Source organism: Aythya marila (assembly GCF_965140915.1).
Source record: "Aythya marila genome assembly, chromosome: 3".
In the NCBI taxonomy this organism is placed as follows: Eukaryota; Metazoa; Chordata; class Aves; order Anseriformes; family Anatidae; genus Aythya; species Aythya marila.
In genome coordinates, this window is record NC_139044.1 from 112,241,154 (window position 1) to 112,268,598 (window position 27,445).

General features: G+C 42.1%; 1 protein-coding gene across 8 annotated transcripts in view; it reads left to right on the plus strand.

Annotated features, from left to right (window-relative positions):
• MFSD2B (MFSD2 lysolipid transporter B, sphingolipid) overlaps nt 1-27,437 on the plus strand; it is a 43,977-nt gene extending 16,540 nt beyond the window's left edge. For 2 of the 8 annotated variants that reach the window (XM_082756151.1, XM_082756149.1), the window contains 9 exons: nt 975-1,153; nt 5,731-5,821; nt 5,916-6,037; nt 7,169-7,252; nt 8,985-9,065; nt 14,758-14,867; nt 16,106-16,249; nt 18,295-18,471; nt 19,542-22,776. In XM_082756151.1, the coding sequence (XP_082612277.1) occupies nt 975-1,153; nt 5,731-5,821; nt 5,916-6,037; nt 7,169-7,252; nt 8,985-9,065; nt 14,758-14,867; nt 16,106-16,249; nt 18,295-18,471; nt 19,542-19,599 (1,046 nt within the window). In that variant the 3' untranslated portion in view covers nt 19,600-22,776. Of the gene's footprint in view, nt 1-974; nt 1,154-5,730; nt 5,822-5,915; nt 6,038-7,168; nt 7,253-8,984; nt 9,066-14,757; nt 14,868-16,105; nt 16,250-18,294; nt 18,472-19,541; nt 22,777-24,492; nt 26,052-27,291 lie in introns of those variants that run through there. The other 6 variants (XR_014317128.1, XR_014317129.1, XR_014317130.1 and 3 more) reach the window with 6 other exon arrangements.
• The last annotated feature ends 8 nt before the right edge of the window (nt 27,438-27,445 follow it).

Genomic DNA, 27,445 nt, shown 5'->3' on the forward strand with positions numbered 1-27,445 from the left:
TCGGTCCTTGTTCCTAATCTGTTCACATATTCAATCTAATTAATCTTTATGCAAAATGCTTAAGTAGTACCTGGAGCTAGGACAGGAACTCAGTTTATCTCCCTGCATTGGGGATGCTGGGTATGGCCATATTGTGTGGAAATAGGAGTGGTAGGCTTGAAATCCCTCTGAATGAGAAGGGTCAAAACCCAATTTATTCAAGAATCACCTACAGCTGGGTTGTAACAACTACTTTGACTGATTTTGTGTGCGTGGAGCACGATCTGGATACATGTGTTTTGCTTTCCAAAATAGAGACTAGTTGGTTTTTAGGTGCTCCCTTGTTCTGATGGTGCTGGAGTGGATTTGTTAGTGATCTAAACCACGCTCTGAGGCTGAGGTGCCTAGTTCTGCCTGACTACAGCCTTAGGCAGTCTTAAGAACAGCATCTGCTGTTGTCAAGAGCTTTACAGCTGGATTAGTTCCAACATAAACCCAAGGTAAGCCCTGTTTCATTTTACAGTTGGAGAACCGAGGTCTGAGCAGATAAGTGGCTTCCAAAATGTTTCACAAAGTTACTGTCAAACACGAAGTGAAAAGTTTGAAGTTATGGCTCCTAGCTGTGCTTTGGAAAAGTGGCATTCAGTATTTAAACTGTAATTTAACTCTTGTCCTCAGGATGAAAAGTTTCTGTGTTCCCTTATGTCTGTTAATCCCAGCCATATTTATCATGAAGCCTGCATAAAAGAGGCTGTTCCATGGAGGCGTCTAAAAGCTGATCAGAAATCCAGTGGCAAAACTCTTTCCTTGAGACTATTCTATTACTGACCTTCCAGTTCAGCTGTTCTTGGTATTGCTTCTTCTGCTTAATCCACATAAAATAAAATTGAATTGCTTTGATGAGGTTGTTCTTCAGTGAGATAAATGAGCAGGCGTGTGAACAGTGGAGGGATCAGGTTCTCATCCTGAATGCTCCTTTGTGCTTCCTTCTCCAGGAATGACCATGGAAGTTCTTGGGACCTTGATTGGAGCTGCACTTCAGGGGCAAATTGTGGCCAGTGCTCATCACTCTCATAACTGCACCACAAATCCTCCCCTAAACACAACCAGCCCTACCGACTCCTGGCACGACAGTCCCAGCTACCCTGAGCCCTCGGACTCCCTGTCCCATCAAGTAAGTGTCTGTGGGAGCACAGTAAGATCTCTTTGGGAGAGAACCACAGAATCAGAGAATGGTTTGGGTTAGGAGGGACCTTAAAGATCACCTCATTCCAACCTCTCTGCCATGGGCAGGGACATCTTCCACTAGACCAGGTTGCTCGAAGCCCCATCCAACCTGGCCCTAGAGGGGCATGTTCTTCCTATGGTATCACATCACCCAGCCAGATGAGCTTGAACATGACTTCCTTGAAACCAGCAATGCTGGAGCTGAGACAACTGCCTTCTTAACAACAAGGGTTCATCTCTGTTGTCTTTACAACTACTTCTAAGTGTGGCAGAAGAATTATACTGAGGAGCTTTGCTGAAGATGCTGAACTGTAAAGTATCCAGAAGGTGTATGGCCACGCTTTGTTTTCACTAGGGGCTGATCTGCAGTGTAAAATAGAAGCTTAGTAAGGATGTAAAGGAGGCTAGGGCAGAATCTTTCAGTTCAGCAACATTGCTTCTCAAAGCAGGTATCAGTAGGGATCTTCTGCAAAAATTAATGGCTGTCACATGCAAGAAACTACATCCTACTTGGAATCTGTATCGTTGTGAAAGTATAAAGCACTGTTGATGGTAAATGGTTGGTATCAGGCAGTAAGTAGGAACAGGGCTTAGTGGTTAACATGTGGCATGAACCTTGAGGTCCACACTTGTTTCTTTTTCTAAGGCAGACTTTTCCTGTAATGCAGCTCTGTAATGCACAAGTAATTTAATCTTTTTATGCTTCAGTTCTCCATTTTTGGAGAAATAGAGGAAGTTTTATGTATAAGAGGTAATCCTAAAACCTAATCCAAATCTTTGTGACAGAGTTTGACCATCTTCATTGTTTCCAGTGGTCTTGAAACAGGCCCTGAATCAAGCAAATGCCTTAACTAGTATTTTTTCTGTTACTTGTGTGACAGCAGTTTGTTGGTTCCATATTACCATTTGCTAGAGTCAGTCTCACTTTTTATATTTTCATGCATTTCTGCCAGTGCATATACTCACTTCTATATAAAATTCCCTATGAAGAAGGTTTCTTTGACCTAAGTCTAATTTCAGTTGCACAGTGCAGATCAGGATGTACCTATCTGTAGCCAGTGGTCTGTGTGTAAGGGTTGAATAGCTACTATTCCATTCCCACTCTTCAGCAGCGGTAAAATCACAAGCTAAAGGCATGATTTCACATACCCTTTGAATTAGCATACCCTGGCACCAGCACAGGCAGTCCAGGAAGGTGACTGAGCCATGCATCCCCCTGTCCCAGGTGCTATTCTCTGCCTCTCTGCTGCCTCATCTCTTTTGTTGGCACAGGCCTTTGTAAGTCTTCTCAGACACCTGAGCTAGGAAACTGCCTGGGGAGAGCTGGGCTGATTCTCTAAGTGGCTGTGCCATTTTGTAGCTGATTAAAGTGTTTTTGAAGCTGCTCATTAGGTAACTTCTAGTGTATTTTTTAACAAGACACAGAACATTATCCTTTCTTCCTTTTTAGCTTCTAGTGGACAATGGATTGCTGTAGGAAATCACTGTGCTATTACAGCTCTGTGAATTGTGGAGAGTAGATTGAAGAGTTGTAGTGCAAGCTGAATTTCATTGCACAGCAGATTCCTTTTCTGAATCTGCTTTATGTCATAATCACCGACTTCCACTTTCAAATCTCCTAATTGGCTTCCAAGGAAAAAATAGATGATTTTGATTTATTTTCTTTCTAACCACATGCTTTCCTGTGCTTGTTGAGGTAGCAGGGAGATAAATGAAGAAGCTTCACAATGAGTTGCATATCAAGCAGGTTTTTTACTTAAAAAAAAAAAAAAATCAGAAAAATAGCCTGAACTAGCCAGTGTTTTTTTTAACGGAAGTACATTTTTTCATTAAACTAGCTACTAACACTGGGAAACAATGCAGAAGCTTTTAGACAAACAAACATGTTTTAGATCTGTTTCTTTTTTGTATCTGAAGAAGGGGAACTGTGACTGGAATCCTGTCTTCTTTTTTTTTCCCCCAGCTGTATGGGTTGTTTTAATTAAAGATATTATCTTTACTGATAAATCTGTTGTTTGTTATATCCTTTTAACATTCTTACAGCTTTCACACTATCCTAAAATACGCTTTTGCAAACTAATTTATTCATATGTTAAAAACAAGTTTGGATATTTGCTTATTTCTTTTGTTTTCCTCATTTCACTTCCTTATTTACATTCAGGCATTTATTTATTTTGGTAAGCTTTTCCTATTTATTTACTTTTTTTTTTTTTACTTTTTTCCCTTCTCCCTCTGTGTTGTCTTCTCAGTTTTTTTTAAGTGAATAGTATCCCATGGTTGAGAATGGTCTGGATCATGGTGTCCAACTATTTTCCATGGGCAAGGTTCTGTTCACTCCTTATTCCCTCCTACCCTTTTTCCCAAAGAGCCCTCTGCCAAGGGTAGAGGTGTGAATGAACAGCTCTGGCAACCTACCTCACTCCCTACTATCCTGTTTAATGAAGACCACAATTTTTTGCCATGCACATGACCCGGCATCAATTTGGTTGCCTTATGTGAGCACGCATGGCCTTCAAGCACCTGGGGGAGCTGCTTTGCATCGCATGACAGCGCGTTTGCCTTTTGTTCTCATGGTGCACAACAGAATCTGCACCCAACCAGATAATCAACAGGAGATGTTGAATCTTGAATCTCAGTTGTATGAATGATGGACATTCAGTTATAAGTTGAGTAAGGGCTATGAACCTAAAGTACCTCCAACAACCTTAGTCTTAAAAAAAAAGAAAAATATTTAGAAGAGGTTGAATCTTGATGTTTCCTCTTAGAAGCGTTCAGGAGTATGATCCTGACCCCTTTCATCACAAAGACTGATTCTTAGTTGCTCAAGAGCACACCCTGTTTAAAGGCAGAGCTTGTGAATTACTGAGATTACTTTGCTGATTATTAAAGAAGCAAAGTGGAAGAAATTATTATTTTGCATCTAAGCTCTCCTGAAATTGTTTCTGTATAGAACTTCCATGTGAAACACACAGCTTAGGAAGAGTGTATCTTCCCTACTGCAAATCAAGAATAGGCATTGATACGGTTTGTATGTGGGCTAACAAGTTTTGTGTAAGGTCAGAGAATCTTATTTGGCCCACCATTAATATCTTTAATAGTTTGGGTGAATAAAGTTCAAATTACACTTAACTAAGACCTGTCAAAGAAAACATTTAATTCAGTTGCTTCGAGAAAATTAACAAATGAATAGACATGAAATATAAAATTCATAGTGAAGCTCCCTCCTCTCCTTTTTTTTTTTTTTTTTTTTTTTTTTTTTAGTTTAGCCCTTCTGTCTTGGCTGAACTTACACCTCATTTAAGTGAATTCAGGTATCTACACTTCTGCAATCTATACAAGCCATAACTAGTAGTACAAATGTACTCTGTGACTAAGTTTATAATTCTGTATCCAAAATATCTTTATCCCAAATAAAGGAGTACAGGACTATTCTTTATTTTACCACATCCCTTTCTGAAATATAAGTATCTTAATAAAAGTTGTCAACTTGGAGATTGTCTAAATGAACACTTGAATATCATCAGTTGAACCACTTAAGTGGTGCATCTGCCTACCTTTGCATCTACACTAAGTGGCTTTATATTTGGCAGTACATTCTTGTAATTGCATGCCTATTTGCCACTTCATTTCTAGATTTATAATCCTGTCATTTGCAACATCTCACTGATCATTCAGAATTCAATTTTCCTATCAAGTAATCATTGTGTCACAAAGCTGTATCACCAGCACTTATTTTATCTTTCATAACACAGTAAAAAAAAAAAATAACAGAACGCTAAAGCAAAATAAAATTTTAAAGCTTTATTCAAGAGTTGCAGTAATCAAAGTTAGAAGCAGTAAATATGATTTGATTGTGTGGGAGGTATCCTTGTAGGGTTTGTTCATCTGGCTAATAGAAAGCAAAGATTTCTGAATTTGTTGAGCATTTCGTTAGCTAACTGGGAAAACAACCATGCAAGCTACCATATTCTCAAAATATCAGTGTGAAAGAATGTTTTCTAAATTTAATTAAAGCCTAAAGTAAGATTTTAATACTGTTATGTATAAATGCAGCAAGTGTAGTAATGTGTGCATCAGCACTGAATCCTTTTCCACCCACAATGAAGATAGAGGTTGGAGTCTGTGTAGCTAGATTGACTGGATCTGAAAAAAAATATATCAGAATCGTTCTATGGATGCTGCATGTTTTTGACAGATGACTGTGTGTGTCTACAGCTAGTCTCAACATAAGCAAATTTTTGAAATGTTCTGGTTGCCAACACAGTAGCCCTTTTGTTCACAGCTTCTTTTTTCCCCCCAAGAAATATATACCCATGTGTCCTGGATTTATCCTTAAGTAGGTGTTGTTTATAAATGAATTGCAGAAGTGAACATTTTTCAGAGGGGTAGAAGACAGACAGTTGGCTCCGTTTAGATGGGCATTTCTTCATTTGCAGATGACTCACCAGAAAGAGACTGAATTTTTCATAATGACTTGTCATTCTCCTGTCATGATTTCAAATGTATCTTTTTTTCTCTTCAAAGGCAAAAGTTTATATGATTGCAGCAGGGGTTATAGGAGGTGTGTATCTTCTGGGAATTACCATTCTTTTTTTTGGAGTAAAGGAAAAAGATGGTAAGATACATCTAAATATGCTTAGATTTATTAATAATGATTTCATGGTCGTCTCTGGAAAATATTGTTATTTTACGTATTCTATTCCTCTTAGATCCTTATGCCTTGAATTCAGACAGAGCGATTCCTTTTTGCAAGGGGCTCAGGCTCACCATGAAGCATGGTCCATATCTGAAGCTTACAGCTTCGTTTCTTCTCATCTCAACAGCAGTTCAGGTAACTTCAGACTCTGTGGCTGTGTGTTGGCCTCTTTCCAGTCCCAGCATGGAAGAGTCTGAGGCAGCTCCAATGCATATAACCTTTGGCTTGTGACTGGAGGTGGTGATCAAGGGGGTGGTGCCTTCCTCTACAAATCAGTGGGGAACCAGAGCCTTTTTTGGTGCCTGGGGTCCTGTGCAGCTGGAGATAGTTCATTCAAGTGAGAAGGAAAACCAAAGACCTGACCATTTAAAGATGTTTCTTTTTTTTTTTTCCTTTCCTTTCCTTTTTTTTTTTTTTTTTTTTTTTTTTTTTTTTTTTATAAAAGGTAAGGAACTAGTCCCGGTGACCCAGATTGGGCTATTATATGCTATCCATCTACAGTCTCCTGTGGTGTTAGTTGCTTAGAGAATGTTTTTGCTCTTCTCTCTGTTCTTCTCTATAGTGTGTGCTGCTTTAAACCACGGCCCCTTTCCTTTGCATAGGTGACTGTTCTCAGACAGTGGCTGCACCAGTTCTGATGGAGTATTCTGTGATGGAAGGCATTAGGTCAGAGTGAGAAGATGTTCAGAGGCAGGTGGTCTTAGCTATTACAGAGCTGGACAGAGCTAATTTTCAAATCAGAACCTGCAGTTGTATGTGGCTCTCACAAAATGATATGTCCTCCCATAAAGAGAAGCTATAGAAAGAACTTAGAGCCACTCAGTAAGCAATCTTACTTCCCATAGTTCGAGGTATTTTAAAGCTTGACTTGTGAGTTATGTTCAACTAAAACATACATGGCTTTGATGTGACTCTGTTGCTACATACATATCAATTGAGTTGCCTTTATTTTGAAAATATCCATGTTTTTGTCAACAGTCTCTTAGTCACACGAGCCACTGGTCACAGTGAATATTAGGACAGAGGACAAGATCTGGGCATGTGAGAGACCAGTGCTGTATTCACCAGTAGTCATGGTGAATTAGAAAGTTTCTTGGAAAGACTGCTTGAAAAACCTGGTTGCCAAAGAAGCACTGAAGTTCCCGTTGGTGTGGATGTTTAAGAAATTAGTCTCCAACTATGTTTCGCTAGCATGGAGTGTGATTTTTTTTGTCTTTTTCTCCTTTTCCTTCTTTTGGTGATCACCAAATATCTTCAATTCAACAGCTGGAGCAGAGCAACTTTGTCCTGTTCTGTACTCATGCAGCCAATCTTCGCAATCACTTCCAGTATTTGGTGGTGACCATCTTGGTGAGTTGTACTTCTCTCCTGTATTTTTATTTGCTAGCTCAATCTCACTGGTTTTAGCTCAAAATAACAGAAGGCAAGAAGAGTTTTGTGTCTAGATAGAGCTGTTAAAGTGCTATACCATTGTTTGTATTGTGTGTTTGGAATAAAGTTGACACTTCCTACTGTAATTTTTAAGCTTTTAATTCATTCCTTGTTGATTTTATCTGTGAGTCACTTTCTGCTCGTATAGAAAACAAAAGATGCAGACAGGAATGAGGTCTGGAATTTTAGCTCCTCTTTCCCCTTCCCCAGTCTGATAAGCAGAGAATTAAACAACCTTTGAGCATTCATACACATGAGCATTCTGGGCCAGGTAGCTCTCAAGGATAAATACTTAAACTATCTAGAGACAAGACATGAAGATTCTTCTCTAGAGCAATTGATAGTGTGATAAAAAGATTTCTTTACAGAACCCTTTTTCTTGACATGCAGAGGTAGAATTCTGCTATGTTTAGGTGATACCTATAACTCGGTTACACACTGCTGCTGTAGTGTATGGTTTACTTTACAATTACAAGTAGGATTAGTAGAAAGCTGCAGTCTTCATCCTTCTGACCAAAGTCTTTTTAGCGCAAGTCAACAGTTTATTGTTGCATAGTTACTGGGATGTCTTTCTACTGCATATTTTGAATGTTCTATGGAATCTACGTCTACCACGTAGAACATTGCAACAGCCATTTTCAGGGAAGGTGTTGCATGATTTCTGACCAATGTGGTACAGAGATTTTGTGGAACCACTTTAGGGCAATTTCATTTCCACTTCTTGGTTCCAGCCTCCAAGCCTTTCCATCTTTTTTGATAGGATATCAAAACTGGTAGGATTTTATATCAGAATTTGATAGGATCCATTCTTTTTTGATATCCTTTTGATGATTCTTTTTGATTCTTCCTTTCCCACATTATAAGACAGATCTTTTCCAGTAATAAAACCAAAATGCTAGAGAGAAATAGCTAACTGTTGGGTATCTTAAGGCTCTGCAAGTAATGGACACCAAGAAGGGGAAGCAAAGTCAGTGAAAAGTGTAATATAGCTGCAACAGTGAATTGACATTTGAATGTAAATCAGTTGTAACACTGTTGTTAGTAGAAATATTTTAGTGCATTAGTACTATGTTGCCTGTAGTTGTTAATCGCTATCAGGTGAGTATTATAACATACATGTATGGTATGGTAATGTTGATTATAAGTGACTATCTCCCTTAGAGGTTGTTCCTGAGAATAAACATGTAGGGTGGGATATGTACTTTAAGTATACCTTAAGATAAGTGTATCTATCTTGTGCTTCAGTTTTCTTCCTGTACGGCGGGGTAGGGCTTAATAAAATTATCATGTCTCAGTTTCAGAGCATGAGGCAAAAGGCATTGGCACAAAGTTTGACTATTTGCAATAAGCTTGGACTCTAATGACAGTATAGCTTTAACTGATGTGGCTTACAACACAAAAAGGAAAGCTTAAGTTATTGTCTGCTAATATTTGATTATGGAAAAGCCTCTCATGGATAGTTTTCATTTGTAACATCATAATGAATCAGACAAATCCCTTGGAGAGGGATGAGGAGAAACAGTAATCTGCATGTTCATTTGCCTTTCAGACCCTCATGCACTAGACAGAAAGATATCTGTGAACTCTACAGCCTGTGTACGAAGACAGTGATAGTAAGCACAACACAGATTTGCTTTTTTGTTAATTGTAGGTATCAGCAGCTGCGAGCATTCCCTTCTGGCAGAAGTTTCTGCAGCGATTTGGCAAGAAGTGTGCAGCATGTGGGATTTCGGTAAGCAAATCCTTAGAGAAAAGAAATCTGCTTGTGCTCACTTACTGTGACAATTGGAGCCACTTCAAGAACTATTTCTAGTGCTTATAACCTCAAGCTACAAGAAACTCACTGAGTTTTAGAGTTTGTTTTAAAATTGTTACACCAAATTTCAGACGGATTCCAAGCTTTCAAGAGAAACTTTTGAGAAATGGGTCAATGCTGAAAGGATATCTCAGCTTTTTTTTTTTGCTGTTGCTAAGAATTTGCCCAAGGTTTGCATTACACTGCTCTCAGAAGTGAGCCCGAATGATGTTTTATAAATTCAGATCTATGTTGTCTCAGGTTGACAAGGTATCTGTTTTACAAGACTAGTTTTGTCTTTATGTATGATGCTAAGCTGACTGCATTTTTAATTCAGTCACAGAGGAGGAAACAGGAGTCTGTTCCACATCCTACTCTAGAAACCTAAGGAGAGAGGGGTGCCCACGTCCCTTGGATGGAGAGGGACAGTTATTACTGAAGTAAAAGAAATTGCCTGACCTGCCTGGGAAAAAAAAGCCTACTTTAACTTTGACACAGCTCTACAAAGCCAGCTCAGGGAGTCTGCCCTTGCCTCTGATGGATTATTTTAAGTCCCTCACTTAGTGCAGACAGCAGCAATTTTCTGTCATCATCCTCAGTGAATCATTGTATAGGCCTGTTCCTCCCCATTTTCCCCTGTTTACCTTCAATTACTTGTGAAAGAGGAAAGAAGGAAATTGTCTGCCTTGTGTACAACAAAGCATGGGGACTTGGAAAATCCAGGCTGAAGTTATATGTCAAAGTCTGAACAAAGCTGAAAAGTTTAGATCTGGAGACAATTGTTAAATATAATTGAATAGTTATCATTCTTTGCAATTACAATCTCTGTGTTGGAATGACTTCCAAAGAATCAGAAGTAACTTTAAAAGCCATATTCCAAATAAGCTGAACTGTTATGTGTTTTGAAGCAGACATCTGGAATCTAAGTCCCATCCTCATTTCTTTTTACCACTGGAGAAAAGAGAACTACCAAAAGCAGCATAGGACCATTGAGTGGACCAGGAAATGCAGATTTCCTCCTTAGGAAATCTCTGCCTATTTGGCTATGCTTTCTACAACCAGCTTGGCTCTGTAAATTCAGTTTAACATGACTGGAGAGCCTGTCAGCACCTCTGTAAACATAGTTTAACTTAATTTTACAGTTGAGTTCCTTGACTGCATTATGGTCTAAGCAGGAGTTGGACTGAAAAAAAGCCACCTCTCTATTTCACCTTATAGACATTTCCCAAGGGACTGTGAATGCTTCCCGTGTGCTCACTGTCTGACTTTGTGTCTGGCAATGCATCACAGGGGCTTCCCATACTACCACCTTGTGTGATCTGTACAACTAACCTGTTCTCTCTCACTGTGAAACAAACCATATTGTCCAAGGCTGTGATGTTTGTCACTCAGGTGTGTTCATCTGGAAGGAAAGAAGGCAGGAGAAAAACAAGTTTTTCTCTAAAATTCTGCTCAGCTTTCAGGGTGAAGAGGTAATGTGAAATGAAGTTTTCTGGAGAAAAATGAATAAATAGAACTGCTCTGGATTCACTTTCCTGTAAAAGCATTTCTATGTTGAGGAAACCTCACTGTGTAGAGAGCAGGGTAGGTCGATAGGTTACAAGAATCCTGGCTTCCTTCCACTGGTATTTCTCCCTTTCAGTTAATTCCCCCCAAGAGATGATCAATCAGCTACGTGCTAAGTATCTACACTGACTGGAAGTTCAAAGCCTAGATGCCCTGGAAGTATAGGGCCATACCCAAGCAGGATCCTTCCCATGGGCAGGTTGATGCACAGGCTAGAAATTATGCCCTGCAGTTTACTTGCTTCTGCTTCCATAGGCTTTGTTACACTTAGATTCACAGAATCACAGAACTCTAGGGGCTGGAAGGGACCTTGAAAGATCATCGGGTCCAACCCCCCTGCAAAAGCAGGTTCCTCAAAGCAGGCTGCCCAGGTAGACGTCCAGATAGGCCTTGAATATCTCCAGAGAAGGAAACTCTGAATAGATTGTCTGCTCAGTCCTCATGGGGCAAACACTGAACTTAAAATCAGTAAGTCTCTCAGTGACTGGAGGTGGAATTGTCATTAGAAATTGTAAATGTGGCAACTATTGATTTGTGGTTTGGGCAACGTGTCTGGAAAATGGAACCTCTCTCTCTCGTGTTTGAGTATTAAAGATTCTTGGAGATTCTAAAGATTCTTGGAGACAGCATGGGTGCATCAGCTGGCTTCCTTTGGTCAACTAGATGGGTAACTTTGTCATAAAAGGAAATTAATTTAATTAAGCAGGACTTTCCCGTTGTGGACCTCTGTTGGCAGTGACAATGGTGGCATTGCCTTTCAGGTGTTTTGCAGTAACTCCCAGAAAAATCTTCTTCATAATTTTACCATGCACTGAAATGAGACTGACAGGCCTGTAATTACCAGGGCCTTCTTTTCTTGCCTTTCTCGAAAACTGGGACAATATTTGCCAGCTTCCAGTCACCTGGGACCTCTCCAGATTCCCAAGACAGTTGAAAAATAAATGAGCCCGATTTTATTCCTTTCTCCCTTCAAATCCAGTTTAAAGCTCTTTCAATCAGCCCTGCTAAGTCTTGAGCAAAAATCCTTTTCCCCTTTTGAGAGAAGCATATCGCATCAGGCACCAGCAGGCCTGGTGTTGTCTAGACCAACCCCATGGTCAAATAAAATATAAAAACCAGCCAAAATTCTGCTAGTGACATCAGCCTTGGAGCCAGATAAGCTGGATCTGTCCATTTCTTACAATATCACTCCCTGCAGCTGGCAGGATACAGGAAAACATTACCTGTGCTCCTGATCCCTTAAACAGTAGTCCCAAAGCCCCGAAGCCTCTTTTGATTGCCCTTGGGCTTCTCATTTGCAACTTCATCACTGCCTAGATGAAAAAGTAATAATGGATAATAATTTGAGGTCCATACCAGGCTAGGAAGTTTTCTTCTAACATCTTTAACCAGGGCCTCAGGGAGGCAGCAAAGCTCCTTAAGAAGGGGGTCTCACTGGCATTTTGGGCCCTCTGTACACCTGTGGGTTTAGGAAAACTTAGTAAAAATTAAAAAAAATATATATCCCAAATTTCCCCAATCTGTTCATCTCACGACCCGTACCCCACTGTCTGATTGCCATCTCTCAGCACTGCTCAGCAGGGATGTGTGCCCTTGTGTGGATCCTGGCTGTGCACCCCGTTTGCCACTTTCCTGTCTCGCTTTCTGCTCACATTCTGGCTGCACGTTTTCCTAAATCTGCCCTTCATAATGAGCTGCTGCACAGCTCAGCAACACCTTTCCCATCCCAGAAGGTTCCTCTTCCATAAACGTGAATGGAAGAAAAAGGGATGACAACTGTGGGCTATTGTTTATGACTCTCAGTGCAGCAGCCCCGTGACAAGGGAGCAGGGTGCCAATAGCAGAGCTTTTTTTTTGCTTTACAAGCAGGAAGGAGTGAGACTCGTTAGCTGTTTATTGCAGCAGGAACACTGCCCCCGTGATTGCACTACCATCGCCAGAGTGAAACTCTGGGGCATTGCAACCTAGTCTTGTGGGTCGTGCTTGTCTTTCAGTAGAAAATTACAATTACCGTGATTATTATTATCGATCTCGAATTTTGTTTAAGTGCTTTGGTTTCTGAGTGGGGGCCCCATGTGGAGCGTAAGCCTGTCATAAAACTGCTCACAGGCAACATAAAAACTTGTATTGCTGGAGTGCTCTCTTGTGGTGAAATAATGATTTTGCCACAACACCGGGCTAATGCAAGGATTATCTGTCTGTGCTGGGAACTTGCAGTCAGGAAAGGTTATTTTCTGCCTCCTTAGGTTAGGAGAAAATGCTTTAGATGGGAAATGCATTTAAAACATAAACATAATGGATTAGACTCCAGGACTCCCAGAATCACTTATCATACCGAACTGTAAATAGCAGTGCTTAGGGGAATCACTCGCCGTGAAAGCTCTTCTCATACCCTCAGCTCCCCAGCTGCGACTATAGAGGATTGAAACACTTAATGTTAAACTAATCCCCCATCATTAAAAAGCCCTGTAGATAAGCCTCTGGTCCTGGATCCTACGTGTGCCGTGCGCATGGTTCACAGGCGTGGGAGATGGAGCATGTGATGGATATGGGACAGCTGGGCTGTGTGCAATCAGCATTTGAAATAGTGGATTTTCAAGCCTGTAAGCCCGTTGCCTCAAGTGGAAGTGGAAGAAATCTGGGGGTTTTAAGTACCGCCAGAAAACACATCCTGAGCAGCCCAAATTAGTTTAGTTTCAAGGGGAGTCTCAGTGACTTTTGCAATGTCCTGAGTGTGTCTGGCTGTGTGGAGTGAAGCAAACCACGCCGCCTTCCTGGCTTTAGCTCCTGCCAAGTACCCAGACTGCTTCAAAGTAGTCATTGGATATGAAGGCATAAGCAAACTCTTTTCATTCAAGGCTTAATTTGATCTCTGAAACAGGTTATTTGCAGGTTAAATTGACCACTGAACCTCCGTCCTTCCCCTTGAAACACAGTGTGGTGACATAAGTTGTAACTGGCATTTGGTCATCTCTATTACTAAATAGTCAGGAAAATGCCAGCACAAACAGATTAGCAACCTCCCAGGAAGTATCTGGGCACAGTTTGGGAACTAGATCATTCAAGGGGCTTTTCACAAAAATCATTTCTATGGTGTCATGGTTTTGGCTGGGACAGAATTAATTTGGATTTGTGATGAAAATAGTGGCGATGCCGCACACACAGCCAAGGACCTTTCAGCTCCTTGTGCTGCCCTGCCAGCGAGGGGCTGGGGATGCACCAGGAGCTGGGAGGGAACACAGCCAGGACAGCTGGCCCAGGCTGCCCAAAGGGATGTCCCACACCACGTGGTGTCATGCTCAGCAATAAAAGCAGGAAAGAAGGAGGAAGGGAGATTTTTGGAGCGATGGTGTTTGTCCTCCCAAGAAAATGTTACACGTGGTGAGCCCTGCTCTCCTGGAAGTGGCAGAGCACCTGCCTGCCGATGGGAAGTAGCCAGTGAATTCCTGGTTTTGTTTTGCTTTGCTTGCACACGTGGCTTTTGCTTTACCTAGGGAATGCTTTTATCTCAGCCTATCAGTTGTCACAGTTACCTTTCTGATTCTCTCCCCCATCCCACCTGGGCAGAGTGAGTGAGCAGCTGCATGGGGCTTAGCTGCCTGCTGGGGCTAAACCACAACATATGGGCACCCTTTTTTCAGTGATTAGGAGAATTTAGCGTTTTGAATGTGGCCAGGGTCTGCCAGTTGGCTTCATGACTGATAAATAGGCTTTTGGGACTGTTTAATTTACTGGTGCAGCTATAACCCTAATAATGCTAGCAGAGAAGGCAGTAACATTGCTACTCCTGATTTTCTCTGATTCTCATGGGTAGGTAAATCCAGGTTGGCTCAGAGCTCTTTAGAAATGTCATTTCACCAAACTACTCAAGCATTAGGCTTTGGTGCATGTGAACCATCATTTCACTGCACAATCTTACACTTTGAAAGGAACAGTTCATATATCACTAAATATATGATATACATTTATTATATATATAAATATATACATATAAATAAATATATGATATATATTTAGTGCTTACTGTAAGTAAGTTATGTGTACTTTTTTTCTTCTTCCTCAGTGGATGATTCCTTTTGCAGTCATGCTAGTGACCATTCCAAACCTGATCCTGGCATACTTCGTGGCCTTTGTCTCTGGTCTGAGCATTGCTGCATCTCTGCTGTTGCCATGGTAGGAGAATTTTGCGTTTGAGGTGGGGAAGGGGTATATGTCTATATGTAAGTGGGTACTGCATGTAATTTGCCTCTCAAAGAGAGAGAATTTCATAGAATCATTGATGGAATCATAGAATGGTTTGAGTTGGAAGGGACCTTAAAAATCATCTATTTCCAACCTGCTGCCATGGGCAGGGACATCTCCCACTGGATCCGGGCCTCATCTAACCTGGCCTTGAACACTTTCAGGAATGGGGCATCCACAGCTTCCCTGGGCAGCCTGTGCCAGTGCCTCACCACCCTCTGAGTGGAGACCTCAATGCAGTGGGGGCTTCACGAGGGCAGAGTAGAGGGGGACAAAAGGTTAGAGGGTAGCAGAGAAAATATAAGTCAAGCTTTGAAACCCTTTTGAGCAGTCCTGTGTTACGGATTAAATACCACAAGAGTATGGGTAAAAGAAACAGAGACTTCAATGTGGCTCTTGAGGACTGAAAATATGTGGGAAGAAATTGCTCAAGATTGAGCAGGATGGGAAATGTCCTTTCCAGAGGGGATAATTATTGTTCAGGTCAAATTGACCCAAAGGCACGACTGTTGCTGAGAGCTGTTTTGTATTACTCATTTGGACAATTCCCTGAAAACGCTGAAACTCCAAGAGATCACAGAAACAGAGTGTGAGATAAGCTGTCAGACTATACACACATTTCTGCACAGGGGGGCAGAAGCTTTTTTTCCAACAGTAAATCATGACATATACTGGAGAACAAAAATGTCAACTCACAGTTGCCATTTGTACAGCTTTCATTCAGATTCCCATCACCAAACACAGTCTCTTTGAAGTAGAGAGAGAATAGGCCCGTTGGTTTCAGAAAATTTTATTAGCTTGTCAAGAGTTATTTCAGAATAAAATTATTCAGAGATTGAGTCCCTTGAAATGGTAAGGTGTTGGGTTTTTCTTTGATATCACAACTTCTGCTGGAATGACAGTCAATCTAAGAAATTCTATCACCTCCCAGAAAGCGTTTGATAATTTTTCTACTGTTTGTCTACATGCTAATACGTGGCCGTGCATTTCTTACAAAGATTTTTGCCCTCCTGTCCAGCAGTAGGACTTTTTGAAGTGTATTCTCTTGTCTTCATCACTTATTACATCAATCAGATCTTAGAAAGTGGAGAGGGAAGGTTCTTTCAGTAAGTTTGAGCTTTGAGAAGAGACGGCGGCTTGAGTTTTGATCTTATCTTGCTCATCTCTAGGTCAATGCTGCCTGATGTTGTCGATAACTTCCGCCTGCAGAATCCTCATGGAAAAGGACAAGAAACCATTTTCTACTCTTCTTATGTTTTCTTTACCAAGATGTCAGCAGGAATTGGCTTAGGAATTTCTGCTGCCAGCCTGGAGTAAGTAACCCTGTGCTTCCATTTAGTGGATCTGCTCTGAAAGTGTTCTGCCTTTATCCTGTAGAGTTAATTGCCTTTTTGCCCTGAGCCTGAAAGTGCCAGCAGCTCCAGTTGGCTGCCCACTAAAGACTGGATTGTTATCATTGAGGCCAGAGCACTGAGCATTAAGCCACCTACCCTAGCATGTTTCAGTTCAGAAAAAAAACTGACTCCTCTTTAGATGTTACTTTTTCCAAATTATTCTTGTAAATTTGAGTGGCTTGTATGAATAAGGAACTGAACATGAAAGCTTAGCAACTGAAGGTCCCCTGTGAGAGATACACCTCTTTTGAGCAATCTCAGTTGCACCTGGGTTGGACGACGTATATGAATTTGCAAGTCTTTACTCAGATTGCAGGAGTGGTGCAGGATGCATGTGGCTTGTTTTGCATGAAAGTATCACAGATTTTTGCATGGCTTTAGGAAATAGAACCTTCCTCACAGCTCTGAGCATCACCTAGAAGATGTCAGTCTGGAAGATGCTTTATGTTCTCCTCCCACTGCGTGCCTTGTGTGTTCTGACTAGAAGGCCAGGTTGGGAAAGCGGTGGCCATCTGCCCTGTTTGTACATGGCCTAGCAGAAAGGGCCTCTGCCTGCAGCTGCTAGCTTTCAGTAGATGCATGGCACTCAAATATGCAACGAACACTTAGAAGTTAACTTGTCTGAAATATTACTTAGCCCTTGGCTCCAAGTCAGAGGTTTTGATAAGCAGAATGCTTCAGGGCCTGCAGCTGAAACTGCTGAATAATGGGCAGTGCTTGGCTGAACCTTTTGGGCCTAGGATGTTTAGGTGCTTACTGCTAACACCCTTGTTTGTTAAATGTTGTTTGTTTGTTTATGTGACAAAAGGTTTGACCAACATTGTTACGTGTTGAAGAAAGTGTGAGGTCAGAAATCACTTTCCAAATTAATGAAGAAGGCCGTGTAATTGGGCAGGTCTTCTGGATTGGTATTTGAAAAGAAAGAAACTTCACCAGTCACCTCTAACCTGCTCTGTTTCTCTACAGACAGTTCTTTAATTTTGCTTTTGATAAAGAGCTCGGTTTATCTGCAGCTCAGAACATCAGATCCCAGGCCCCAGCCGTGATTAAACTGTCTGCAATTACAGCTGTCATTTGAAAACCAAAGAGCCAAAATGACAGGATGAAGGCTGAGTGGGGCTTACTGCATAAGCCATTTGTGGCTGTATCTGTAACAAACTGTGACAACATTTGTGAAAGATACAACACCATCCCTTTCTCTACCTGCTTTCCTGCCCCCCCAAATCTGCTAGTATTTACTGACTATTTAGGAATAGTTTTAAACAAGCCAATTACTGTTTACTGATTAGCCCCTTTACTACTCCATTCCAGTTAGCTCCCAGCAATTTCCCAAGGCAAGTGTTTGTGGGAGAGCATAGAAGGCAGGCTAATGATAAATGAGCCATAGCTTTCATAGCTGCATGTTCAGAGGAAAATAAGCTCATTCCACAAATTTGGAATGGGAAATTGAGTATATCAGCAGTTGTGGGACTGCACGGAAGCCCCTGTATTAATGAAGTGTGTGTACCTAATTCTGAGCACTTGAGTAAATTTGTCTGTGTTGAGCAGAGTACTTAAGTGTGTGTTTAAATTAAAGTTAAGTATTGCTATTGAAATTGGTCAGATTATTTGCATACTTTTAAAGCTGAACCTGAAGACTTTGCTGAATACTAATAGGAGTCACGTATCAGACCAACTTCATTACCTGAGATTCCATCCTCCTCTAACTAATTAGATGTTATATAATAATAATGAGAAAATACAGAGATAATGCTGTTATCTGAAACACCACAGACACAGGATTTGAAAAACAAGAAGCAAAACATGTAGGGGTGGGTAGGAAAAAGAGAGGTATAGAAAATAAATAGGTGAAGAGTCTTAAAGAGCATTGCCAGAAAGGAGTAATCCAAGAAGGGGACCTTCAAATGACTAAGAGCTTTTAAATTTTGGACATATGCACACCACTTTTATTTCCATTTGTTTAGGTTTACTGGTTACAAACCAGGGCTATGCAGACAATCCAATGATGTGATCCTCACGCTGAAAATCCTCATTGGAGCAGTTCCTGCTGTCCTCATCCTTGGAGGTTTATTTATACTTCTCTTCTACCCAATCACTGAAGAAAGTCGGAGGGAAACAAAGCTTGCCCTGGAAGTGTTAAGGTAGGTTTAAACTAGCTGCAAACAGCAGTAACATCCTCACGGCAGCTCCTAGTCATATTGGAGAAAAATTACTAGCTACCAACATATACCTCTATATTCCTTACCACAAAACAAAACAACACTCTATTAGTTGAATTATTAACAGAATGATACCATTACATGCTCCAGTACCTTATTTTTGTAGTATTGTACTAGCTCTTTAGAGGGCCATTTTTCAGATATATCAGCTGCTCTGTTTTACTTCTTTGAGGGAGGCACACAGAGCACTATTGTTGTACAGTGTTTCAATCCAGAAATGAAGAATTTTCTAGCCAGGCTAAATTACTGGAGAAAATGTGAATAGTTACAGTTTTCTTGTGTATAGAAGAAAACAGGATTATTGTCAGCATTCTTGTTGTTTATGGCATGTAAGAAACATCCAAACAATTTGGGTGAGTAGGCCGGAAAGATTGTGGTCCAAAAAGAAAGGACAGCTTTGAGCATTCATTCCCTTTTTTCTCTATCTCATACCCTTCATCCCCTTTCTCCCCTCTCTGTCCCTCTCTAAAGAAAACCTTGCTGAGCTCAAAATCATCCACCTCTGTTAAATAAAGGCCTGGTATACTGAGGACATGCATAAGACATACATAGCATGTGCAGTCAATCCTAGAAGACTGCTGGATTAAATATTAAAGTAAATTGTTACTCTTGGTGTGTTTTTATCATACCAATTTACTGGAGTTGGAAACAAGTTTCTATACTAAGGGATCAATTCCAGTGTGTGGATTCCTGGGACCACTTCATCGCCCTACAGTGTCTAAGATACCTCCATGGGGCTGGCAGATATGACACAGGCCTCTCAGGCACCAGCTTCTTTTTGCGTGGCAGCTGCAAACCAGAGGGAACAGGCTAAACAATCTAAAATGGCACTGGCCCCTCTGCGTAGGCACCTTATTCCCGGTCCATAACAACCACATCTTGATGTTGGTTCTCAGTTGTCTTATTTGTTTGAGCTTGCCAAACTGTGACCTGTCTAGCTAGCACTAAAAGCCAGAAGTCTGCTCACGCATCGTTTGTCCTGCTTTTAACAGAAGGAGCCATCAAAGCACAGAGAACCTGGATGAGCACACAGAGGACACCTCAGTCTGAAAGCTCTGAACACCAAGACTTTTTAAACTCAGTCTCACACCCTGCACAGAAACTCCGTGAGAATCTTCTCTGTCATTTCCATACATTGTGAGAAACGATAAAGAATGACAGTCGGTAATTAAATCAAGAGAGGAACATTACCATGTAAAAAATAAATACAACTCAATGCACTGTCCTAAAAGAGACATTACAACCATGCAGAAGTGCAAGCTATTGAAGGTTTGCCTTTTTTTGTTTGTTTTTCAATGATAACATAAAACTGATTTGTTGCAACAGGAGGGTCTATGAACTTGTAGGCCAAGGGAAAAAGTGTAAAAGTGGTATACTGCCCAAATATACCTTGTGATATATTTCAACCTCAGAGATTGGGGTAGGTTTTGAACTTAATTTCTACCTATACATTGCACGCTAGCGTATTTGGAAAGCACTTTGAAATTCTGAAGTATGCCATAAAAATATAGGATTTATTTTGTTTTGAAATGAAGCAAATCACAGATGCAGAGATATTTTGAGGATTTTCTCACAAAGGGTTATTCTGAAAGAGATTTGATGTAATTTAACTTTATAGATTTTAGATGAAACAGAACCTTGCATTTCCCATTGTTGGAGTTCCTTGCTTCACACACCTTTATACTGATCTTTGTCAGAGTGTGAGGACTTAATTTCAAAAACAGTATCTTCACTCAAGGTGCCTAAAATCTGTAGTCTCTTCCAAATATTATGTAGGCCCTTCAAATTTCTGTAATTTTGGTCTTTAAGCAATCATGGTACCCACCTGGTTTTCCTGTGGGTTTTGTCAGCCTTACGAAACACCATGGCATCGCTGTTAATCTCAGCTTGCACAGTGTTTTGTAATAATGAGGTTACACATGACTTTGAAGTGGTGATTCTTTTCACTCAGGGATCTCATTATGACTTTAGATACATTATCTAAAACCTCATTTCTACTATAGATTCATGCTGCTGAACACATTTTGTAGATAAAAGATACACCTCAGGCACTTTCCGGGGCAGTTAAATTCAGGCTTAGTCATTCTGGGCTTCTTGTGGAGTCAGTGGAGAGACAGACACCTCCAGAGGCTGCTTCCAAGCTCAGGCTAAAATGCCTGGACTCTGAAGACAGATACCTAAATTTGGGGGGGGGGAGAGTGATGAATCCAGGAGTTGAAGGCTCCTTCACATGAAGAAATTAGCACAGTGCAAAACAAGACATGAATTTACGGCCCACTGGCTTCCCTGTACAAATATATGGGAGGGTGCCTTAATTTTGGACTAGAAGTGCCTTAGAAGGAGTAGCCCACCACGTGTAGGAGCATGTGTGGGTACTCCTGTGGGTGTCACTGGAGGCAGTGCAATAAGCAATTTGCTCGGGGACATCTGGGGAAGTGGCTCAGTGCTGGGGCTGGAAACTGGAAAAGCTTTGACTGAAAGACACTGCAAAATAAAATCAGTGCATCCACAGAGTATCTCATTAACGCAGAAACCTTTTCAGGCAAGTTGGAAGTCTAAGGCTTAATGAACTGTCCTAGTTCAGAAAAATGCTTGATAATGAGCAAGCCTTTAAGGGTGTATTTTGAGTGTGCGTGGGTAAGAGTTAATGATGTCTGAGACTTGTATTGAGTTGACATCTAGGGATGTGGGTTTTTTTGGTTTCAGTTCTTGAACAAGCCAAGATTTCTACTGCCTGGGGCATTTGTGTTTACAAAAATAAAAACCATAAGCCCGTTTACATTTCTGAGTTTAATAGAATTTGAAATAGCAGAAACACTTCATTTTGAAGTGGGTAAATGATGTAGTAATATCACATAGCTCCAGAAACATCATAGAAAACATTTTAGGGGATTTGTTTTATTCCATAACATTTGTGTCTGTCTGAACAGTCTTCTTTAAAAACAACCAGAAGTCCTAGTAAAGCCTATTTATTTTTAAAATGTTTTTTGTTTTCAGCTGCTATAAATCTGTAGCTCCAAGGCAGTGATTCTGTCAGTTTACATAAGCCAAAAACTTAGCCCAGCGATAAAAGGATTGCAGAAACTGCTGGCTGTGGTGGATTGGAAGAATTTGAATGTGGCCTGAGATATTATTTCTAGATCAGTTGTGCAGTTGCCTATAAACTTTGCAGTATCCCCATCCTGACTTCTGTCTCTTGCAAAGGTAAACTCGGTTGATTGATTGTAAACTTCATTCCTCTGCTCCAGTGAGGCAATGTGATATTTACCTAACAGAGATGCACTTAGTCTTTGCTTTGCATGTAGTAGTAGCATCAAAATAAAATGGAAAACCTCCATTGATTAAATGTAGCAAAATATTTTTATATTTTGAAAATCTCAGGTATTTTATTTGATTACCAGAGTTGTACTTTTGTTAAGAAAACGAATGTATTTTTTCTAAGCAAAGAGAATGGAAGAAGTAAGTGCAAAGTAAGATTTTTTTGGCAATTTTGCTTTTTAGGGCTCATTGTTGATGCTGTAAAACAAATGAACTTTGAATATCTTCTTGTCATTTTAAAATGATGTGTCCTGTGTATGTATGCTCAGAACATGTGACTGGAAGAAGCAGATTCTTATGCTGACAACCATTCAGATTAAATGCTAATCTAATGTCTACCTCCTGCCTTGCACTGATTGTCAGTAACAGGGGCCAAGTTCAGTCCCCAGGGGCTCTCATTCAAGTAATACCCAAACACAGTCACAAGAACATGGGAGATTGGATTAAACCAGCTGGGTGCCTAATGGACAGCACTTCCCCACCTACACACAAGCAGTTCCAACAAATGGATTTGCACAAATAAGAGGAAGAAAAGGATAACAGAAACACATGTCACTGGGGAGTCATCTGTAAAGCAAACCATGCCCATTCCTTGCCCTTGCTTGAAGTAGGGTTGTGTTTGTTTTTTTTTTTTCCCCAAATCTTCTATATCAGGCTGTTTGCTGGTATAGTCTGTAGCTGAGCTGGTCACTGGTCAACTCTTCCAGTTTCATGCCTCTTGTGGTTTCTGCCTAAAAACGATATCAAAAACTACCAAGGTTGTACCACCTGGTCATGCATTCCTGCTGGCAATCGGTGTGCCTGCAGGTCACAGCTAAGCACATGGACGAGCCATCACTGCACATCGGGCACTGTCGGAGAGGGTTGCTCCCTCTCGCTAGCCGTGTCCTCCCACCCCGAGGCACTGCCTGCCCCTGAGCTTGCTGACCTGTCACGGCTTAGGTGGATTAGATCGCTTGTGCTGAGTCCCCCGCTTTAACAGGTGAATACCACCTCGGACATCTGTCCCTGGGGAGTTCCTGAGGCCTGGTGCCTTGCGTTTCAGGTCACTGGGTTTGCAGGAAGGGCCCTGCAGATCTGAGGACTAATTCCTTAAGTCAGTGCTGCACCTTATAAGAATTGCTGCTGGATTCAATCCCTGCTGCATCCCCTGGTCTCTATTCACCTTCTGTACTTCAAGTAAAACACTTGAAGTGGACAATGTTCTAAAGCCAAACTCTGCTGGTTTTGTTTCTGTGGTTGCTTACCAAATATTTTTTTCATCTTCTTTTCTACTTGCCTTTCTGGGTTGTAGACAGAAAACTCAAAATTAAAACAATCTCCTCCTTGAGAGGAGGAATTTCCTGGAGGGGAAATGTAGGTCCTTAAAGACCTGGTATTTGCTGGCGAGGTCTCTGAAGGCGAGGAAGGGAAGGCACCGCAGTTCAAAGCCTCATGCAGTAGGGGCACAGCCAGTAGCTGTACAGTTCAATCACATACTTCGTATGAATTTCATATTGTAGTTTAAAAAACAACCACAAAACAGCCTTGAAGTGTTACAGTAGGTTTTCCCTTCAGAAAACTGCTAGGCTGAGTGATGGAAAGGTCAGCTGGATCCATACAATTGACAGGTGAGTAAGTGAGCTTTCTGTTTTCATGCAATTTCTTTCTGAGATCAGAAGTTTCTCAAGCTGCTCTGAATGCTTTTTTTCACCTTAACTCTCTACAAGACCATCGTTCAGACACTAGCGAGAGTGCTGAGTGGTATGGTTACAAAAATGAGTGTATGTTAGAGGCTTAAGGTACGAAATGAGATAGCTTTCACATCATTAAGCACCCAATCTGCTGCATAAAACATGCTAACTCACTGTGAGGCTTCATTCAAAAGGCAAAGGAGCAGCACACGCCTCAGTCCCTGAGATGAAGGAGGAGACATTTTTCTGCTTTGCACCCAAGAATTTGCAGGCTCTGAATACACAAATTGGCAAAAACGAGAACTGAAGAGACAGCACAGGGAGGGAGAATGGTCCTAGAACCACAGCACTCTGCAGGAAAGGTGGGTGTGCAGTGTAATTTCAGAGGTGTTTATAGAGCAGCATCTCTAACCTTAACTGGAGAGCAGCAGTGCTGTTGGATGGCAGGGAGACATGAGAGTCTTCTCTAAAACTGTAGGATCAGAAGATTTATTTCTTGATCTGTTTCTTGTCCCAAATGATGCTAGAGAAGACTATGAGTTTCAGCTACTCCCTTCAGCATTCTGTCCTTAATATTGCTGCACTCTGCTGTGGATGGTGAGAAAGGACTGCAACCATTGCAGGGGAGGTTCAGGTTGGAAATGAGGAGACATTTCTGCTCAGAAAGAGCAGTCAGGCATGGGGATTCGTTGCCCAGGGAGGTGGTGGAGTCACCGTCCCTGGGGGTGTTCAAGGAGAGGTTGGACGTGGTGCTTAGGGACATGGTTCAGTGGTGACATTGGTGGTAGGGGGATGGTTGGACCAGGTGATCTTGGAGGGCTTTTCCAACCTGAATGATTTTGTGATTGCCTGTTTGTCTTTGCTGGTGCCTGGGGAATCATTTCCATTCACCAAGCAATGAACAGGATTTCCTTCATAGCTTAGCAGTCTCCATCATCTCTCTTTCACCTAGATGATATTTTCCCCACCTGTGGTCAACTCAGGCCACCAGCTTGGCGTCATGATGACAGAACCAGGTTTACGATGGCTGATGAGTGTCCATCCTTTTGTTTGATCTGCCCAAATCAGCTGCAATCCAGGAGGAAGCATGTCCCTTAGATTTCCACAGTGAACTCACCCTTTGGCCTTCCTCAAAGTCATGGAGAAGAATCTGCACATTGTGACCTGTCAGCTTCAGCGATTCCACCTCTGCTGGCCATGTCGTAGGTGTGTGTTGAACACAAAGTGACAGCCACCTCCAGGTCCTGGCAGCGTCTCTGCTGTGCTGAACTGGCCATGAAGAATCACAGAATTGTAGGGGTTGGAAAGGAGCTCAAGAGATCACTGGGTCCAAACCCCTTCCAAAGCAGGTTCCCTAGAGCAGGCTGCCCAGGTAGGCATCCAGACAGGGTTTGGATACCTCCAGAGAAGGAGACTCCACAACCTCCCTGGGCAGCCTGTCCCAGTGCTCCGTCACCCTCACCGGGAAGAAGAGAAAATGAGAAATACAGAAGAGAGAATGGGAAACTCCAGAATTCCTGAGGTGACTTGCTGGGGTGGAAGAAGAGCCATAAAACAAGCAAGCTCCCTGGAAACACCCTGAAATCCTCTCCTGAGGGCTGTTGGGTTGACATCAGTGACTGGCTCAAAGCTGTGGATTTGGACACCTGAACGCAGAGAAAAGGAAACTCAGGAGAATTGGTTAATGCTTTGTGGTTACCAGGTATTCACACGCTCAACTTCTCCCTCCCCAACCCCCTGCCTGATCCTATAAATGCAGATCAACAGAGAAGGCAGCGACGCGACACGGGATGGTCGGGGGCTGCAGCAAGCACGGTGGGATTTCAGTGCAGGAGGCCGGTGACTCCCTGCAGCCGGGCTGTCGGCAGAAGCAACGCTGTGAAAGCCGGGGAAGACGTACCTCAATTATCCTGACTGTGCAGCTGAAAGGGCAAGGAGCTTGGTAGTGGGGCTGACAGCTGGAAAACGGGCTGGGTGCTGGTGTTAGCACGGAAGGGAATGTGCTGTGGACCCGGCACAGGTCTGATAGACTGCTTGGAAAGGTGAGCACCAGGCAGAGGATGTAGGATGTAAGAGGATGTAAGCACAAGGAACTCCCACGAGGAACACAAAGGGAACCGTAGATCGATCTTTCCTTTCCTCCACCTTTCAGACCCCGCTGCCTTCTCTCTGGTTACCAGCACGCAGGGTTATGCTCCTTGTCTACAGGGTGGCTGTGAATAAAGGCAACTGCACGATAAATCCAGCACCCAGAAGCTGTAGGGCAGTGAAACCCGAAAGTAATTGAAATTGGACACGATTTTGGAGTAGTTGGTAACACCTGGTGAGCACTGGGTGCCTGTGGTCCACGGTTTGGTGGTTGTTCGTGGTTGGTCCCAAGAGCCAGGTGTCTCTGGAGGAGTAATGAAGACCCTTGTGTTGTGCACAGAGCACTCCTGGAAGATGACGCTTCCCACCACCAGTTGGGGCTGGAGTTCCACTATGCAAAAACCAGGAGCTGCTGGGGGCAAGGTAAGCACAGGTATTGATAGACATAGAAAAAATTATCTCTATATTTAAAGCCCTCCTGAACACTTTCAGCAATTCTGGGTGGCGTTTTGTGAACCTGTCAGGGCGGTATCCCAGCTCCGAGTGCAATTCAGCTCAGTCTGGAGGATTTTCTCCAAGCACCTTGGAGTTCTCCACCTCTTTCGTTACGACCAAAGGCAAATGCTAGCGGCTGTTTTAGTGGCTGGTGTATCCTTAATACGATGTTTCGTGGGCTGCTGATTTTTGACAGTGGCTAAATTTCCCAATAGGCAATAAGAGATCGTATTAGTCCTGAGGCAGCAGCTCCAGTTCCATAATCTTGTCACTCAATTCCTTCTCCCAGTCAAGTGCCACCGTGAAAGCCTGATAAACTGCTTAATGTCACCGTGCTTTAATTTTATGGGCAGCGATCCTGGATTACTGCATTTTCTGGTGCTGCAATCCACGCCACATCAACTTGTGCTGTTTTCTAAATATTTCACCCTTGCATTCTCTCTCTCTCACTACAAAGGCAATAGAACATTTTTTTTTCTGTCCTCCTTTAAATTGGAGGCTCTCAGGGTGGTGGGTTATTGGAATTCCTTTTTGCCAGTTCTCTCTATGAGAACTTAAAATAGACGTACTGAAGGCAGTGTTGTTAAGATGATTGTTTTAAAGGTGATGGGAAAAAAATTCAATATGCAGACCAAGAAATACTTACCAGAATACAAACGTTAGCTAGCAAAAGCTTACAAAAAGCTTACAGCTATCCATATGCTGACGTCCTTTTGCCTATAAAATGTGCTGGGCCTGGCTGGGATGGAGGTTTCTTTCTGGCAGCCCCTGTGGTGCTGTGCCCTGGATCTGTGACAAGCACAGTGCTTCTGGAGCACTGATTCTTTTGAGGCTTTCTCTCATTCCCCCTCTGTCCACCCAGCACGGAATCTGGGGGTGTGCACGGGGTGGGGAGGGGCGGCCCCAGGTGATGAGGGATATTCCTGACCACAAGATGTCACGCTCAGCAATAAAAGCTGGGGGGAAAAGGAGGAAGGCAGAGGGAATGTTTGGGGCCGTGGTGTGTGTTTTCTCAAGTGCTACATGATGAAGCTTTCCCTGAAGCTGCTGGAGATCCACCTGCTGATGGGAAGCAGAGAATGAACTCCTTGTTCCGCTCTGCTTGCACACTGAGGTGTTTTGGTTTGGCCTTTCAACCTTTTAAACTGTTTTTATCTCAACTTGTAAGTTTCTCCACAGATTTGCACTTCTGATTTTCTCCTTAGCTGCCAGCTTGGGTCAGCCGACCACCACCGCTTCCACACGTGAGGGCTGCTTCCCCAGACTCAGAAAATTAAGCAGAGACATTAGCAGTGGGCACAGGAGGAGCAAAGTCTCACTTC